The sequence below is a fragment of the Zalophus californianus genome, chromosome 17 (assembly GCF_009762305.2).
Source record: "Zalophus californianus isolate mZalCal1 chromosome 17, mZalCal1.pri.v2, whole genome shotgun sequence".
Classification (NCBI taxonomy): domain Eukaryota; kingdom Metazoa; phylum Chordata; class Mammalia; order Carnivora; family Otariidae; genus Zalophus; species Zalophus californianus.
This window is the reverse complement of record NC_045611.1, coordinates 10250738-10268558: the sequence shown is the minus strand read 5'-3', so window position 1 is coordinate 10268558 and position 17821 is coordinate 10250738. Positions and strand designations below refer to the sequence as shown.

The 17821-nt window shown below is 43.5% G+C and overlaps 1 protein-coding gene across 1 annotated transcript in view; it reads right to left on the bottom strand.

The window, feature by feature from the left end:
• ADAMTS18 (ADAM metallopeptidase with thrombospondin type 1 motif 18) overlaps nt 1-17821 on the bottom strand; it is a 77605-nt gene that overhangs the window by 47345 nt on the left and 12439 nt on the right. The window contains exons 9-11 of the mRNA XM_027617410.2: nt 16526-16679; nt 9245-9340; nt 4792-4940 (exon numbers count right to left, since the gene is read on the bottom strand). Of these exons, the coding sequence (XP_027473211.1) occupies nt 4792-4940; nt 9245-9340; nt 16526-16679 (399 nt within the window). The remainder of the gene's footprint in view (nt 1-4791; nt 4941-9244; nt 9341-16525; nt 16680-17821) is intronic.

Sequence of the window (17821 nt, the reverse complement as noted above, 5' to 3'; positions counted from 1 at the left end):
GAAAAGCGCTTAGAAAAACCTTAAAGGGCCCTACAATAGCTTTACTATTCCTGGTCATTTTTACAAGGCATATTTAAAACTTTCTTAGTTGAAGACGTTCTGTCTGCAATTTTACAAATAGCCTTCCTTTAGACTCCTCAGATTCGATAAAGCGAAAGAGGACCACATGTGTTACTTTTTCAACTCAGAAACCGTAACACAGAAAAGACCTCGAAACTTCCATAGCACCCCCTCATTTTGTAGATGAGGTGAAAGACGGATGAGAAAGCTCATAAAACTTGCCAAGGGAAGATCCCATAGCCAGCCAGAGACAGGGCACAGTTAAGCCCCCTACCTTTGACTCCCCGGGGCTCCTTTCCCTGAGCCCTGCTGCCTGCATTTAGCTGAGTTAGGCTGTGGGGGGCCGGCAGGGAAGAGGGAGACAGTCAGGCACAATGGTTAGGGAGCTGGCCTTTTATAATGAGGCCGGTCTGGATTTAAATATTCTCTGCCTCTTCCCAGCTTATCTTTAGGCAACTGTGTTTAACCTCCTAACCTGTAAAATGGGGGCAGTTGTGATGATTAACAGTGTGATGTTTGTAAAGATTTTAGGGCTGACAAAGTACAGAAGCAGTCCATGTGGCCATCAGTAGGTGAATGGATCAAGAGATGGTATATGTACACAATGGAATATTATTCAGCCATCAGAAAGGATGAAATCTTGCCATTTGCAATGACGTCCTGGATGGAGCTAGAGGGTGTTGTGCTAAGGAAATGAGTCAGTCAGAGAAATACAGAGAAATATGATCTCACTCATATGTGGAATTAAAGAAATAAAGCAAACGATCACAGGGGAAAAAGGGAGAGAGACAAACCGAGAAACAGACTCTTAACTCTAGAGAACAAACTGACGGTTACCGGGGGGAGGTGGGTGGGGGATGGAGGGCACAGGGAATGGGGATTAAAGAGTACATTTGTCATCATGAAAAAATAAAATGATAAAAAACAAAGGTCACAAAATAAATGAGATATGATCTTCAAAAAAAAAAAGAATTTAGGGCTGAGTCTAGGGCAGAGTTAACACAGATCAATCGTAACTTTAAGCTGTTTTCTGCTTTTAATGACTGGCAAGAATTTGTACTTTTCCATCAAATCCTCAAATACAGGTACATGTTTCTGCAGCTGTAAACAAAAGTCTTAGGATAAATTGACAGAAAATTCTACCATGACATCTTTTGGGGTAACAAGATTAAAAACAAAAATATAAACATTCAGAAAACAAATGTCCCAGTAGGGGAGCTCTGTTAAAAAAAGATAGCCACACACACAGACCCAGACTGACTCCTGGGTCCCTCCAGATTTCTCAATAAGAATGTATGAGGGGAAGATCCAGAAATCAGTGTTGTGTTTTTTTTTTTTTTTTTTAAGCATACTTGGTGATTTTGATAATCACCTGAGCCTGGAAATTACTGGTTAAAAAACGGGCCAGAGATTTAATTCAACTATTATTCTAGAGCTATGACTCTAGTGGCATATTATTTTTTTCTCAAATAGACTTGCATTTTAGGAAAGTTCTAGAATGCCTTTGCATCTTTCATTTTCACTACTTAAATTTTTGCGATTAATTTTTTTGAACAGACTTTATAGAAATTCCACTAGGCTCCTTTAGACTATAATAAGCGAACAGTCATGGAACCAGAAGGAATGTCAGAGGATTAAAGGTGCGGGCCCCTGGTCTGACTCTACCACTACCAGCTTGGTGACCCGGGCAAAGACTGCTGCTCTGGGGCCCTCCGCCTGCCCTGGTTACTCATTCGCCAAATAACTGGATCAGACAACAGGTTGCAACTCATGCATCTGTTCTAGGTAGATTGGGAGGGAAGGCCTGAAGAAATGTTTCGAGGTTCCTGAGGCATAGTAAGGCTCAGTAGAAAACAGAGCTTCTTTCCATTAAAAATGTCCACCTCAGGGGTGCCTGGATGGCTCGGTTGGTTAAGCGTCGGACTCCTGGTTTCGGCTCAGGTCATGATATCAGGGTCGTGAGATGGAGCCCCACGTCGGGCTCTGTGCTGAGCATGGAGCCTGCTTGAGAGGTTCTCCCTCTCCACCTGCTCCTCCCCCCACTCCCATGCTCTCTCTCTCTCTCAAAATAAATAAAAATGAAAATGTCTACCCTAGACATGGGAAAAAGAAGGGCCATATGTGTGTGGTACCAGTGACTCCAGAACTAGATAACCTTCGAACATTTTTAAAGGTGAAAAGCTGGGTAAGTCCACAAATCAGCCAGGAATAGTTCATTTTTATGAAACAAAATATGTTCTGGGAAAACCATCATTATGTGAAATAAAAGCTCCTACTGCTTCTCACAGGAGAAAATGAAACTGGTTAGGTGGAATAATGTGAACACACCAAATGTTTGAACTGAAGCAAAGAGAAATCAGTAATTTAAAATGAGGGGGGGAACCTCAGTTTTACTACAACAAAGTGAAATAAGAACAGAGAACAACTAACTCAATTGCCTTGGGACAACTGCTCATGTACTTGTTTTATTTGTGAGGCATAATTCAAGTAAACAGTATCCCAAGGAGCCTTAATCATGTTGAAAATGATAAAATGGCACCAAATGGAACTACATTAGTGATTCTTATTAGGCATTTCTGAAATTACAGTATGATCTTTCCATGAACAATACCCTATTATAATGAGAGTTCTCAATCCCACAGATATGAAAGAAGTTTTAGTTTAAATCTCAGGGGTGTCATTCACGCATGTTACCAGCAGAGCTATTAAATTAGGTAATCTATTTCTTGGGAAAATACTGAGCTGTAAAATGCTGTGATGTATGAAAACCAGATCTGTGAAATGGGCTGAAAAAATGAAAATATAATGATTTTAAGAATCCTACCCAAGATATGGGCTACTTTCAAAGTGTGAGGAGGGTGGTTTTAATAGTCTGATATAAGCTGGAAATGCATCACAAGCCTGTCTACCATCACGCCTAGTTACCGGATCGGAATAAACCAGTGAGTTTCACCTGGGGATGGCTTTGCCCACTACAGGACATGCTATACAGTCTTGGGACATTTTTGGTTATCAGGGGGCTGTCGGGGAGGGAGCGCCATCCTACTGGCATCTAGTGGGGAGAGGTCAGGGCTGCTGGTAAACAGCCTGCCATGTCCTGGACAAACCCCCTAACAAAAATTTTCCAGCCCAAAATGTCAACAGTGTCAAAGTTGAAGAATACTGTCAGCCTGAGATCCCAAAGAGCACCTAGCAAACCATGGTCAAAGTGTCTTCTGACCCTCTCCTAGTTGGGAACAAACTGGCCTCTTGATCCAGCTCAGGCTGCTGACGCAGATAAAACACCAGGCCCCTTTTAAATTTTCCTTCTGCTCCAGTTTATTTATTTTAATTCTTAATCTACCAAACATTTATGCGATGCTTGTAACATGCCAGGCACTTTGCAGAAGCGCTTTGCAAACATTAACTCAGTTGATGTAGGTACTCCCCTTAGTCCATTTTTTACCAGTGAGGAATCTAGAGCAGGGAGAGAAAGTTGTCTATGGCTACAAAGCTGGAGAGAGGCAGGGCCAGGAGGCAAACCTAGGGTTCTGGGCTTAGGAGCCTGCGCTCTTGACCTTCATGCTATACCACCACTCAGTGCTGTGAAGTGAAATCCCTAACTTCCAAGGACCCCTCACATTCTTCTCTCTCTACCACATTCTCCAAAAGTCCAGTTTCGTCAGTAAGGCCTCCCTCCCCATTCCCCTTGTTTTGGAGGACCCATCCTCCACTAGCCGGTACTCCCAGTCGAGTTTAGGACGAAGGTGATAAAAGCCACACAGACCCCGGATCCTTTTGTTGAATGCCCACTGGAGAATCCCTGGTAGGGGGCATTCTACAGACCCCCTTCTCATCCCCCCAAACCTTCAGAGGTGGCATTACTGTCTCCACCTTACACATACATTCAAGCTCAGAGTTCAAGCGAACTTCCCGAAGCCACATAATTAATAGGCGGCAGACCCAGGATATGCAGTCCCATCTGGCTCTCAAACCTGGGCTCTCTACATCCCTGTGCCAATCAGGGAGTATGCATCTCCCGCAGGTTGCACACGGGGATAAGAGCAGAGGAAAGGAACATAAAACCGCCTTTGTTTTCAAAGAACACAGAACCCCGGTACACCCGGGGCCAGAGCGTGCCCACAGGTGACCACAGGTCAGTCTCCCATCTGTAGATGCTGCGATGAGTCCTCACTGTGTTCTGTTTAAAGAAAACGGAATTTGTCATCAGTATCTTAACAGTCGGGAAATTTCACACACATTTTATTTGGATTTCTGGTTTCTCTTGAAAAGTCAGGCAGATCTGTCACCACGTGTTGATGTACATTCCTGCAAGGCAAAAATTAGCATACTTTCTCCAGTTCATCAGTTTGAAACACACACACACACACACACACACACACACATATTCCACTGGCCAAGCTTCTCTGCTCCACAACACAGGCATTGGACTGTGTGACCGTGTGGCTCAAATTTAGATTCAGAAATGAGCTCGGGCTATCACTTGAGTCTCTGATCGTCCTAGTCACACTTACATAGAGTAGCTCCTTTGTTGTTTTTGGGTTTCTGACTGTCACACCCCCACCCCCTGCCCAGTGCCTGTAGCTTGTATATGCAAACAGTAAAACCCCAGCTTGGTTGCGATTCACCGGAGGGAAGGAAACTGCACTTAAAAACCAGTACGTAAGCAAAACAAAACCCAAACCGTACATTCTTGCCTTTTATGAACATGGACTTTCTTTGGAGCCTTACTTGGGGTTATTGCAGTGTCTCTCTTGATACTTGACTCCGCCACCACAGGTTCGCGAACACTCTGACCACTTGGACCAGGCGGACCACTGGCCGTGGACGGGCCGGGGGCCATGCTCCCCAAACTTCACACACTGGCCTTGCCGACACCACTGTAAAAAAAGAAGGTGTGACACGTTTCCTGTCAGAGTCCACGCAGGGACAGGAAGGAGAGGCAGTCACCTGCGCATTAACAGAAAAACGAGCACGTCGGCAAATGGGAGAACCCAGGACACCTTGACAGGTTCCTTGGCCGGCTGCACTTTACTGACACCGGGTTACTCTGCATCTACTGTGTGCGTTTTGGAAGGCTGACATCTAGGGAGGGGGCATCTGTCACCAGCAGGCAAGGATCGTATGCTTTGTGAGCTGTCGAGGTGAAATGTTCAGAGATAAGATTCCACCCAACAGCCAAGGGACTCAGTGCAAGCACAAGGACAACGGAGCCTCCCCCAAAATCTAGAAACAAGGCTGCTTCGAGAACAATGTGGATCATTCACTCAGGGAGAACCGGGTTTTTTTTTTTTTTTTTTAGGTATGAACACAGAATTTATCATTCTGATGATCTTACCATAAAAACAGATACAATTACGCAGACATTTTCGTTTATCCCAAACCATCCCTGCGGAGCACTTCTTATGAAGCCCAATCGTTCTCAGTCCAGGCCAACCGTGCTTGTAGATAACATCCTTTGACCTTTTTGTCTGTATGAAAGGTCCCTGCTCCAGACCCTCGGATGACTTTGAGCTCTCCTAGTGTCTTTTATTAGGAATTAGCTCTGGGTCTTTCATTTGCTAGTGCTCTGATCGAGCCAGGACGAGAACGGTTTTCCTCTCCATTTGTTTTCTTTTGCAATACATTCCAGGCTTTGCTGGTCATCTCTGTCCTTGGGGCTTGCATTAGCCTCTGGTAGTGGTTTTATTCCTGTGGTGCTTTTATTATGAGCAAGTTCTGCATGACTTAGCGTAATTGCACACTTTCCTAAAAGCCTCCACAGTGAGATCCAACGGACTGGGGTTTGGACCATGCATGCCGGGTTCTGCCGAGGAGTGGGGCTTCAGTTACAGAATTAGGGGGAGGTGGTTTGACTTTCAAATCTTCGCTTTCCCCCTGGGATACATTTGGCTCCTTGGCTGTTTATTGCGTGGCGAGTGCACTTTGCCCAGATCAAGATATTGCTTCCTTTCTTCAAATTCTTGCCGTGTGCGGATTACTTATTGTGTTTTTCATTTGTCTTTTCCCCGGGTTAATTGCCATTTCAGAGTTTGCATGAACTCCTGTAACACCATTGAGCCCTTTTAGGGGGAAAGCAATTGGTCATTAGAGGATCTGGGCCACTGCGAGCAGCTATCAGAATCTTCCTGACCAGGAGTCCCCGGGACTGTCCTGGCTGAGCTCAGTGGCAGACACAAGATAAGAGCCAACAGCAAGAGCAGGGGCTGTAATTTATGAAGTTGCTCCTAGGTGCCAGAAACGGTGCAGGCAGGGGGAGTGGGAAGACTTCCCGTGCACTTTCTAACATAATCCTCCCAAAGCGCTAAGGAGTTAATAACTATTTTCTGGATGAGAGGAATTCAGCAAAGAAATACTAACAGAGCTACCCAAAGCAGCCACATGGCTATAGCTGAGGCTCGATTTCAACTCACCAAAGCTCCTCAACAGGATATGTATCCTTCTCGCCTCAGAGGCAAAGGCTCCGCGCCCAACACCCCTCCCCCCCGCATAGGTCTTAACCCGAATTTCTTTTTTTTTTTTTAAGAAATATGATTTTTAGATCTGTTCCAAACCTTCAATTAATTTAACTTTCTTTTATTTCAGGATTCATCCTAGTACTGGCTTAGGTTGCCAGAAGATTGTCTCCTCTGGCTTTTTCATTCAGTATAGAAATCAGAAGTAAATACATGAATGAATGCGCGCGCGCGCACACACACACACACACACACACACACACACGCTCTTTGGATCTCATTGCAGAGGCTTTCAGGAAAGTGTGAAGTTATTCTAAGTCATGCAGAACTTGCTCATAATATACATATTATATATATATGTGTGTGTGTGTCTGATTCACACACACATGCATAATATACATTTATAAAATTCTACATATAAAATTGTATCTATCCATACATGTATAGATATGCCTTTCTTCTAATTTCAAACTGAGTGGCTGTAACTGGGCAGACACCTTTTATGACCAACAGAAAACATAAGCCTTTCTCTTCTTGCACATGTAACTAGATATACGTATGTGCTTTTTCACATCTTCACGTTTACTGAACATTCATGGTCCAAATATCACTGAATGACCAGGGACTAGAAAGATATGGGGAAGAATTCAGCTAGGTTCCAGTTACAAAGGAACAAAACACAGAGTAGTCGCTACTCTGTAGGACACTTGATATAAAGCATAAGTCACGGTCCTGGCCTCACGGAGTATATAGTCTAATGAAGAGCTGGTTCCATCCCCTAGAGGAGGAAGAGTCCGAGAACCTTGCGTGTGGATGCAGTAATAATTAAACTGGAGTGATGATGGACAGAACTCATCTGAATGCTTTCTGCTGAGGGGGAGGCCTTCCCCCATTCATTCAAGGGCATTCCCCCAGTATTTAAAACTGCAGTCTGGTCTTTTAAAATAATGAGGTTGGGAAGTGGCATGAGGACATCTGTTTTCTAACTTCTGGACCGATTTGTCTCAGGTTACAGTAAATAAGGCTAATCCAGAGGCATTTTCATGCCCATGGAACTACATCCCTGGTGTAGGTAGGTAATAAAAACTTTAGCCCTATGCCACTTGGCACTTACTTTCCTTGCTTATTATATCAATCTATTCTTGTACATCCCTCTTATATTTAATGCTGTTGCATTCATAATGAAAAAATACCCACTAATCCTCGAGTTTCAAATCCTAAATTTTGATGCTCTAAAAATAAAAATGACGGGGCGCCTGGTGGCTCAGTTGGTTGAGCGGCTGCCTTCAGCTCAAGTCATGATCCCAGGGTCCTGGGATAGAGTCTCTAGTCAGGCTCCCTGCTCAGCAGGGAGTCTGCTTGTTCCTCTCCCTCTGCCCCTCCCCCCCCTCATGCTCCCTCTCTAATAAATAAATACAATCTTTAAAAAATAAAAATGACTTGAGCAGTACTTATATGTTCAATTATTTCACTATTTTGCCTCATCACACCTAAAACATTCCATGCCCATTTTCAATGAGCATCCTTAGTGGAATTTCCTAAGACAGGCACTTCTGAAGGAAAGTTGCAAGTAATACCTCAATTTAAAAAAAAAAAAAAAATTATTTTCTTTAAAATCAAAGAGTTAAAAAATTTATTTTCTTTAAAATCAAAGAGTTAAAAAAAAATCACATCCCAGCATCCATCTTGGTATACCCACTCACTGTATTTCATTCTAATAAGTGCACACCTAATCCCGGGCATCGACAGCAACTCGGGGCTTAAAGGAGGTCTGTTTAAAAAGAAAGTCCGTGTTATTGGCTTCTGCACAGGTTTCCCCACTGGACTGGGAGTTCTTGAAGAGATAAAACTGAATTTTATTCATCCTTGTATCCCCAGAGCCTCCTGTCTCTGATATCTAGCAGTCAGTAAGTTATTGTGCAATTGAATTCACTTTAAATGACTAAGTCTTCTCTACCGGCTCATGCTGCCTCGAGAGAGCCAGAAGCAGAGATCAGAGATCCTGGAGCATCTCCACGCTCCCCTCTTTCATAGCTCTTGATCATGATTTTCCAAAGGAATGCACCAAATCTGGGTCATTTACTGCTATATCAAGTGCACCTCTCCCTCCAGATGCTACTAAGAAAGGAGAAAAAAACCCAGAAACTATGAATGTTCTTCATTCAAAACACAGATATCTTCCAATACTGGAGATGGTTCTGAGTGCTGACCACACTTGCTGGCTAACGGCTTTCTGGTACAACCGACAGTGAGTGATCCAGCTTACCCTTTGCTAGGAGTCCCTCTAAGTGATGGGACTCCACTGAGCACGTCAGAAACTCAGTGATGGGTCCTGTGAGGTGAGAAGTAGAAGCCTCGTATGGGGGGGGACAGTCCTTCCTTTGCTACTAAAGGGGACATCTGCTCCCTGTAGCTTCTCTATACTAAATCAAGTTTAAAAGGCAAACAGTATACAATGAAACCTTCCACCTTGTTGAAATATTTCATCTAAAAATGGAAACCAAAGTCAGAAAAAAAATCATCATAAACAATTGAGCCAACTGGGTGATATTAGCATTGAGCTTTTATAATAGCTGCTACATAATGCTGGTGGATTTAAAGACAAGTCAGAAAATGTATGCGGCCAAGGCATTCCATTCTGAGGTCCCAGTACAAATAGTTTGTACGATGGTTTGTTTCTATGCGTTATCGTGTTTCCAGAACTAAAAACTAACACGTATGCAGTTTACCATACTCAAGCCACAAACGGTCCCTTCCGCTGCAGGCATAAACTTGGTCTCACACCTGTGGCCCACTCGATGGCACCAAAGAGACTTGCAAATGTCCTGAAAGGAAAGAAGCAGCTGGTGAGGGTGTTGATAGAGTAAAAATGAAAATATCCAAAGCTTTTGTACACAATATTGTATCTTGATGGGGAGGTCGTAGTAGTTCATTTCAGGACCATTGGGCTTGAAACTAAGAGACCTGGTTTGTAATAATCACCACCAACACCACCACCAGTGAAGCAGGAGAGGCCAAGACTGGAATCGAGCACACTGGATTCAGATCCTTGCTCCAGAATTCCGGGTTCCACGCCCTGTGGACGGACACGTTCTAGAAGTCTCTGATGTGCAGTTTTCTCCCCTGTGCAAGCAGTGATAAAAGTAGCTCTTGCCTCTCCAGTTGGTTCTCAAGGATAAATGGTGTGAATGATCATCATCATCACCTTCCTCTTCTTTAGTAATTTTCAAGCATTTGGACAATTCTTACACCATGGAAGAGTTTAACTCCCACACTAGACTGTGGTAGGCAGAATCCTGTCCCCCCACCCCAAAACGACCACATCCAAATCACTGACACCTGTAACTTTGTGCAGTTACATAGCAAAGGAGAATTAAAATTGCAGATGTAATTAAGGCTGCTCATCAGTTGATCTTGAGATGGGGAAACTATCTTAATTTTCCAGATGGGCCCAAGATAATCACGAGGGGCCTTAAATAGGGCAGAGGAAGACAGAAGAGAACCAGAGAAAGGACAGTGTGAGGAGGACTAAGGGGGATATTGCTGCTTTGAAGATGGGGGAAGGGGCCATGAGCCAAGGAACGTAGGAGGCTTCTAGAAGCTGGAGAAGGCAAGAAAATGGCTTCTCTTCTGGAGCCTCCAGAAGGGACACAACCCTGCCAACACTTGATCTTAGCCCAGTGAGACTCATTCCAGATGTGTACCTCCAGAACTGTAAAAAAATAAATTTGTATATTAAGTCACCAAGTTCATGGAAAGTTAGAGCAGCCATAGGAAACTAGTACTGTTACTAACCCCATTTAGTGTTGGACACTAAACTAATTCCCCATACTAACTAATTTAGATGATGGGACTGAGCAAGCGATTGACATTTTCAAAGCCGCCAAGTCACACACAGCTGGTAAGTGGCAAAGGCAGGACTCACACTGGCCTGATTCCAGCCAGAGTCCTTGACCACTGCTCTCTGGACCTGGATTTGCCATTAAAGGAAGTTGGAAAGCTCTCAACCTCTCTGGGCCTCAGTTACCCATCTACAAAGTGAGGGGACCGAACCAGATTCCTTCCAGCTCAAACAGCGGCAGTTGCCTCTCAGAATTATGTCATCAAGAGAATGTCAAAATCATGAAATGTCAAAATCATTCCATTTTGTTTGCCACATTCTGTTTACTGGGATAGATGTGTGAACGCGTACAATTTGGGGGAAAACATTAACAGCAAGGGAGGAAACAAAATGACTTTTGTGGTCACTTGGTGTGGCCCTGAAAATTCCACGAACTGGACACCCAATTCCCCAAACCTTCCGGTTGATGTAGATTTCACAGTGACACAATATGGCAAGAACATGCTCAGGAGTTATTTCACAAAGAAAGTTTTCCACAGAACCAGGAAGAGGAAATACATGGAAACCAGAGAGATGTGCAGGGAGCCCGATCGTGTAAACCATAAAGTCCGTCCCCCCCACAAAATGGAAGGATGTTCAGGACGCTGCTGGGGACTACAACCCACCCATGGCCCCAGACATGTACCACACATGCCATCATTTGAAAAATCACCATTTTCAAATCTCAAAACAGCTCCTAAGACACAATATTTCAGTGTTTCCCATAGACATGGACCTGCCACTGACATTAGTAGAAAGCACGAGGCAGCCTGCCAACAAGTGAATCAGCTGCATCATCTCTGTGTGCTCTCCTCCATGTATCACCCTGGGCCTGAGGGGAACAACTTAATGTGGAAAAAGACAGTCGACATCAAGATGGAGAAAGGAGAGGCAACCATTAAAACCTAGCCACAGTTAGAAAGGCTTTCAGGATTAAACTGTTTCCCTCCTGACAGCCAGCGAGCAGCCATAACCCACACCCGTCGCCTATGTGGCAGCCACTGAAAATGACCCTGGGGCAGACCCAAGCAAAGGAGACCTGGATTCCATAGCCAATGCCAAGCCACAGGGTGAAGGAGAAGGGGCAGCTGGAGAAGACTGGGAAAATGAGGCAAAACACAAAAACGCAGGATTCCAGAGTGAAATCAGACAGGCTGTATGAACATGTTATTTCTTTTGTGGTGAAGTACATAAGTCAAACATAATTATAGCCAACTACATGCTTTGACGACCATGAGAGTCTTCTGAGAAAGCTCCCTTGCAAAGTAAACAGAAATGAGAGTTTGTACTTTTTTGCTTGCTCTTCCCTCTTTTTTTCTTCCAACATATTCGACTAACTTTTCCTTATCTATAATTCCCTAGACTGAAGTCATAATTTAAGGGAAAAAGAAATAACCACAGAGACTCCAAGGTCTCATGTTGCCTGCATGTGATTTTTAAGGAGAGTCTCGATACCAGGCATTACTCTGTCCTATCACTTGTTGATCATGTTGTCCTGTTGTGTTCCCAAGATTCTGAAGGACGCCCCTCCAAGCAAAACCCAACGTGCTAAAAATGTTAATGGTTTCTGCAAATTGAATTTTATAAAGCACCGAACACATCCCAAACAAAATTCCCCATCTGTCCCCCCAAACCTGTTCAGCCTCTTCCAGCTCATGTTATGACACCTCCGTACTTCTGGATGCTCAGGCCAAAAATCCTAGAGTCCTCCTTGACTCCTCTGTCTCTCTCTCCCTTCCTTGAGGAGGGATGAGAAGGGAACAGAGGCAAAATCCTCCACTTGATGAAAATGGGAGTGCTAAAGCAATGTTAGTTTTAGTTACCATGTAAATTCAGTACATGATTCCTGGGTCTCTACCACCACGGCAGGTACACGCTATGTATTTGCCATCCACTGAGGCAAGAGGCACACCTGGTCAGTTATAATACGGTACCACAAGTTTATGATGGTCCACAGAGGGTGCAGATGGAGACCGGGTGAAAGGAATGTTTAAATCTCCTTGGGGGAAATGAGGAGGTACCACTTGCACTGAATCTCCGACAACAGTAAAAGATGATTAGGTATTTGTCACATGCGTGACCAGGCAGCATTCTAGGGTGGGAAGCATGTCTACAAAGGCTTGTAGACATGAAAGAAGGGACGGTATGAGAAAATACAAGGACATCAACACAGTTGGAACATAAATCCATGGGGGAAGTTAGTAAGAGTTGAAACCTGATGTAGAATATTTAGTAGATTGCAAAGTAGGTACAATTTACTGATTACATTTAGATTTAGATACTAGGAAGTTTCTCCTTATTCCCCCTTCTTTTATCCCAATGTCAAGTTCTTTTTTTTTTTAAATAGTATTTAAAACCGAGATAGAACTGACAGGTAACACTGTATTAATTTTGGGTATACAACATAATGATTCAATATTTGTATATATTACAAAAGATCAGCACAATAAATCCAGTTAACATCTGTCTCCATACACTGTTACAATTTTTTTCTTGTGATGAGGACTATTAAGATCTACCCCCCGCAACTTTCAAAGATGCAATAGAGTACTAACTATAGTCACCATGCTGTACATTGCATGTCCTTGACTTATTTTCTAGAACTTTGTATTTTTTGACGTCCTTTACGCATTGCAATGTCAGATTCTTGAAAGAAGAAATACATGCCCATCCTACTATTTCTGACGTGCCTTTTCTTTTGAAGGAAGTGTTCTCTGAGGTGATGGGCGTGAACATATTTACTAGAATTCAAATGCCTTCCCCGTAATTCCTATTCTGCTTCAAGCCCTCTTGGTGCATCTGTAAATGAACATCTACGGAGCTTCTGCTACCTGAGAGTAACTGCCGGCTGCTGAGGTAACAGAGTATGGGCTGCTTGCTGCTAACTTAGTAAAATAAGGGGCTTCGGAAACACTGACCAGAGTCTTCCCGAGCTCAGGGCCTTGGGCAAGGAAGCCACGGGGAGAGAGGAGCCTTGGATGGCCACGCTGCTGGAGACAGGAGGGCGAGAGCAGAGAGGAAAGCCTGGGTGTTCACTGAGGGGTGCCGCCGTCCCAGGAGCTGCACCCTCACAATTACCAGGGAAGAACTGTCCATATCCTCACCTTACAGCTAGAGGAAGCCACAAAAGCCGAGGGAGGTTCAGCCATTTGCTCAGGGTTCTAGGACGTGGTGGATTAAGGTTTTAAACCCAGATCTACCTAACTCCAAAAGTCAGACGGGGTGTGTGTGTGTGTGTGTGTGTGTGTACACGCATGCGTGTAAAACTGAAGAAGCCTAATTCAACAATTCCCAACCCTGAGCATGCATCCAAATATCACCTAGAGCCCCTGTTCAAGCATTGCCAAGTCCTACCCCCAAATCTTCTTATTCTTTAGGGTGGGATGAGCCCTGATCATTTGCATTTATAACAAGTTCCAGGGATGCTGATGATCAATTGCATCGCTGGTTTCAAAGACACTTGAGAATTCTTTCTTTTCTTTTTTTTTTTTTTTTTTGCTCTTCTAACTATTATGCAAAAACTGCCTTTCCAGGAGGCATAAAGTTCAAAAAAAGTAGGCAGTGGAGGAGAATAGGTTTGTAAGGGAAAGCAATGACAGGACAGTGAAGACTGTGAAAACAAACACCATCCTTTCCCTGTGCTGCCAGAGACAGGTCTACACTGTCCAGACCAGCAGGGCAAATGGGAGGTTTGCTTGTTTAGGAAACCCCTCCCCCGTAGGGCCAGGCAAGAACTATCTGTGATTCTCAGCGGTAATGCCATGGTTGGTTAAAAACAGGTATCTTCCGCCCCCTAAGCTGTGGGGGGAAACATTCTGCATTCGGGATCTATCAACTTCCCTGTCTTACCTCATGGTCATCTCAAACCTCTTCCTTAAGCAAATCTCCCCACCGCTCAGGGATTCCCATCCCTGTGCCTCCCTCATTCTAGCCAGTCTTCTAGTCTGCAGTTCCCACTTCCCTTTGCTCCACTCCCCAAGGAAGACCATCAGACTGAGGTGCTGTCTCTCGAAAATATGGTATGGTTCCAGAAAAATATCTGTCACCGAAGAGTGGCTGTTTGAGCCCTACACACTGTCGGACACGGAACAGGCACCGTACACGTTTGATGAATGTCTGATCCTGAAGGCATCATAGTAATTTTTAAAACTTCCTTTATATTTCTAAAGAAAATCAAACTTGTTACCAATTGTGCATTTGCCACAGAGTAAGCACTTAATAAATGTTTGATTAGTGACTGCGTAAGCTAGTGAAACCTTTAGGAATGAAGGGAAGAGGAGACAGAGTTAGGCAAACTTTGTCTGCAAAGCGAACGTCTACTGACTTCTGCCAAGCACATCAACAGGCAATTAGAAACAGGTGTACACTTATTAATGTATACATGATACACCAGCATTTGCCAAAGTAAGGTCCATGTACCATGGAGAATACACCAAAAAAATTGTGAATGGTGTGTGGGTAAACTTTTCTAATAGTCATACATTTAAAGAGCATTAGAAAAATATGTGATCCCATATCAAAACCTGTGATTTGGTGGTTATTAGGACTGGACTCATGTATTTTTAAGTGAGCTGATTTATTAGAAAAGCAACACATGAATAACAATACAGAGATACAGGGCACTTGGGTGGCTCAGTCGGTTAAGCGTCTGCCTTCAGCTCAGGTCATGATCTCAGGGTTCTGGGATCGAGTCCTGCATTGGGCTCCCTGCTCAGTGGGGAGCCTGCTTCTCCCTCTCCCTCTCCCTCTGCCTCTGCCTCCCCGCTCGGGCGTGCTCTCTCTCTCAAATAAATAAATAATCTTAAAAAAACCAATATAGAGATACAGCACAAAGAATGAAGGTAATTATCAATGACTGAATGTTGATGTTCGTGACTGAGGCTTAGGAAACACTCCTATTAACTGGAGAAAAGAAAGCTTAACATCAATGTGATGGACAGGTTTAAAGGTTTTGAGGCTTTGGGCAAAGGGAATATACAATCTCTGAGCTCCACGTTAAAAATGATAATACTCCTTTCAAAAGCTCTTTCTGAAGACTGAGGAGAAGTAAAATAAGTCTCTAAGAAGATGCCTTCTAAAAAAAAAAAAAAATGTCTGGCGCTTAACGGACTGAGCCACCCAGATGCCCCCCGGGGTCCCTAAGTGGCTCAGTCGTTGGGCGTCTGCCTTCAGCTCAGGTCTTGATCCCAGAGTCCTGGGGTCAAGCTCTGCACTGGGCTCCCTGCTCCTCGGAGAGCTTGTTTCTCCCTCCCCCACTCCCCCTCCTGTGTTCCCTCTCTCGCTGTGCCTCTCTCTGTCAAATAAATAAATAAAATATTTAAAAAAAAAATGTCTTCTGTGGAACAGAGGCTCACATGGCAAGTGCTGGGGGCAGTGGGAGGGGCAGTGTTATCCGCAACGGGGCTGCAGCGGAAGGAGGAACGACAGGGGGAGGGCCAGAAAGGGGGAAGAACAGGAAGACAGGAGCTATAAAACGCTGTCATTTCCCAGTTTCCAGATACCTAGGAATTCCACCTTTCTCTCTCTGGATAGTAGGGAAGAACAACTTAAAACCGACTCCACTTTGTATTGATGTTGAGATGGTCAGTGATGGAGTTTTGGACGAACTGGTTCAATGTTTCTCCCATTTCTACATCCTGGACCTTTGCTTTTCCCATCAGGTTTCTCATAATATTGAAGGGCAGACTGGACACTCAAAAAAGTTGGCTGCCAACAGTTTTCATATTCCATAAAGGCATAGGTATAGATTTTGAGGTGGTGATGCTTTTTCAACATATCACGTGGAAAGGGAATATGAACACAAGAATAATAATCAGAATGATGAGAAGTAGGTAAATGTGACTCTACCCAGATTTGCTACTTGTGATGAAATCCTCATCTACCCAGGAGGGATTTTCTCCCACAGATGCAGTTGGATGGTATTTAAACCAGGCATGGTCTATGGGGGATAAGCCCGGATAATTCACTGACAGTAAAATCGCCACTTAATTATCATGCCAAACAACTGACATTTTAGAGATAACCCAGACTCTAACCCTTGGCCTTCGCAAACCAAATGTTTAGATTTCTGTTAGGGACACAGACACATTGCAGAATCTTAATGTAAGTTTGAGATCACAAGCAAACATACCTTCACAAAACCGAGGCTGCATAACTTGGCTTTTGCTCCAAACTGCCACTTGCACTGTGTGTCAGCATCATAAATCTGTCCTGGTAGTTTGTCCGGATATTTATACTGTCCCGTTTGCTTGGGCTCATCCACCAGACAGCCAGCCTGAGGTGTGCTGCCACGAAAACACAGCCTTGTTAATTCCTATGTTTATCTGTGATCTTTCCACGTGAAACAATACGTCTCTGAATGCACTCACATGAAGAAAAGCATAGCATGGCGGAAGATATAGGTAATACTGAACATTAAAATGGGTATTTGTTTTTTCCAGAGAGTGAGTCCTGTCCTGTCTAAGAAGATGGAATTTACACAGCTACGGAACATTTCACCTGGCGCTGGAAGTCATAGCTCTCCAAGTGGTTTGGTTTGGCCAGCTAGATGGGAAAGGTCAATATATTTGAAAACTCTCCCCAACAATCATATTCAACAGATTTTTATTGGGGTGCCTACTGTGTGCTGAGCACCAGGCTAAGTGCTACAGGTACAAAATAAACTAGACAGAGCTGGTACCGGTCTTCATGGAGTTGAAAGTCAGGCTGCACCTTTTATAAATAATGGGGCAGTGGTCAAAGATGTACTTTACCTTAAATAATCTTTACAAGCAAAAAATAAATTAGGTTTTTGAAAGTATTAGGAGAAAGGACGCATTGGGGCAATAAACAGAATAATTCCCCAAAGTGTGCTCAACTGGGATGTGTTAAGAAAAAAAAAAAAATCAGTCTGGATGGTGGATATTGTTAAATAGCACCTTCTCTCCATTTAAATTAAATAGCTAAACTATGAGATCAATGAGAGGCAAAAGAGCATGGTGGTTAAGTATGATTTTGGAGGCAGACAGATGGGAATCCGCATCAACCATGAGACCAAGAGCAACTCTAAGATACCTCATTACTGACAATGACTTACATTAAGAGTTTAACAGATGCAACAAGAAAATGCAATATGCTCAACCCAACATAATAAGCATTCAAAGTCAACTGTTGTTGTCATCATCCCAAAACATTTAACTGTATCATATTAATGACAGAAATTCAATCTGTATTAAGTTGACCCTGATTTATAATATTTATTGATTCTATTCTCACATGAGATAGAAAAAATAATTTCAAAGCCCCAAATAATAAAATTATAATAAGACAATCTTCTATTTGATAAAACTTATCATTAGCAAAAGGTTTGTCAATTTCTTACTGTTCTTTGGGGTATTATTTGGTTAAACATCTTAAATTTAATCAGCTTTGCCTGTGTGTATTACTA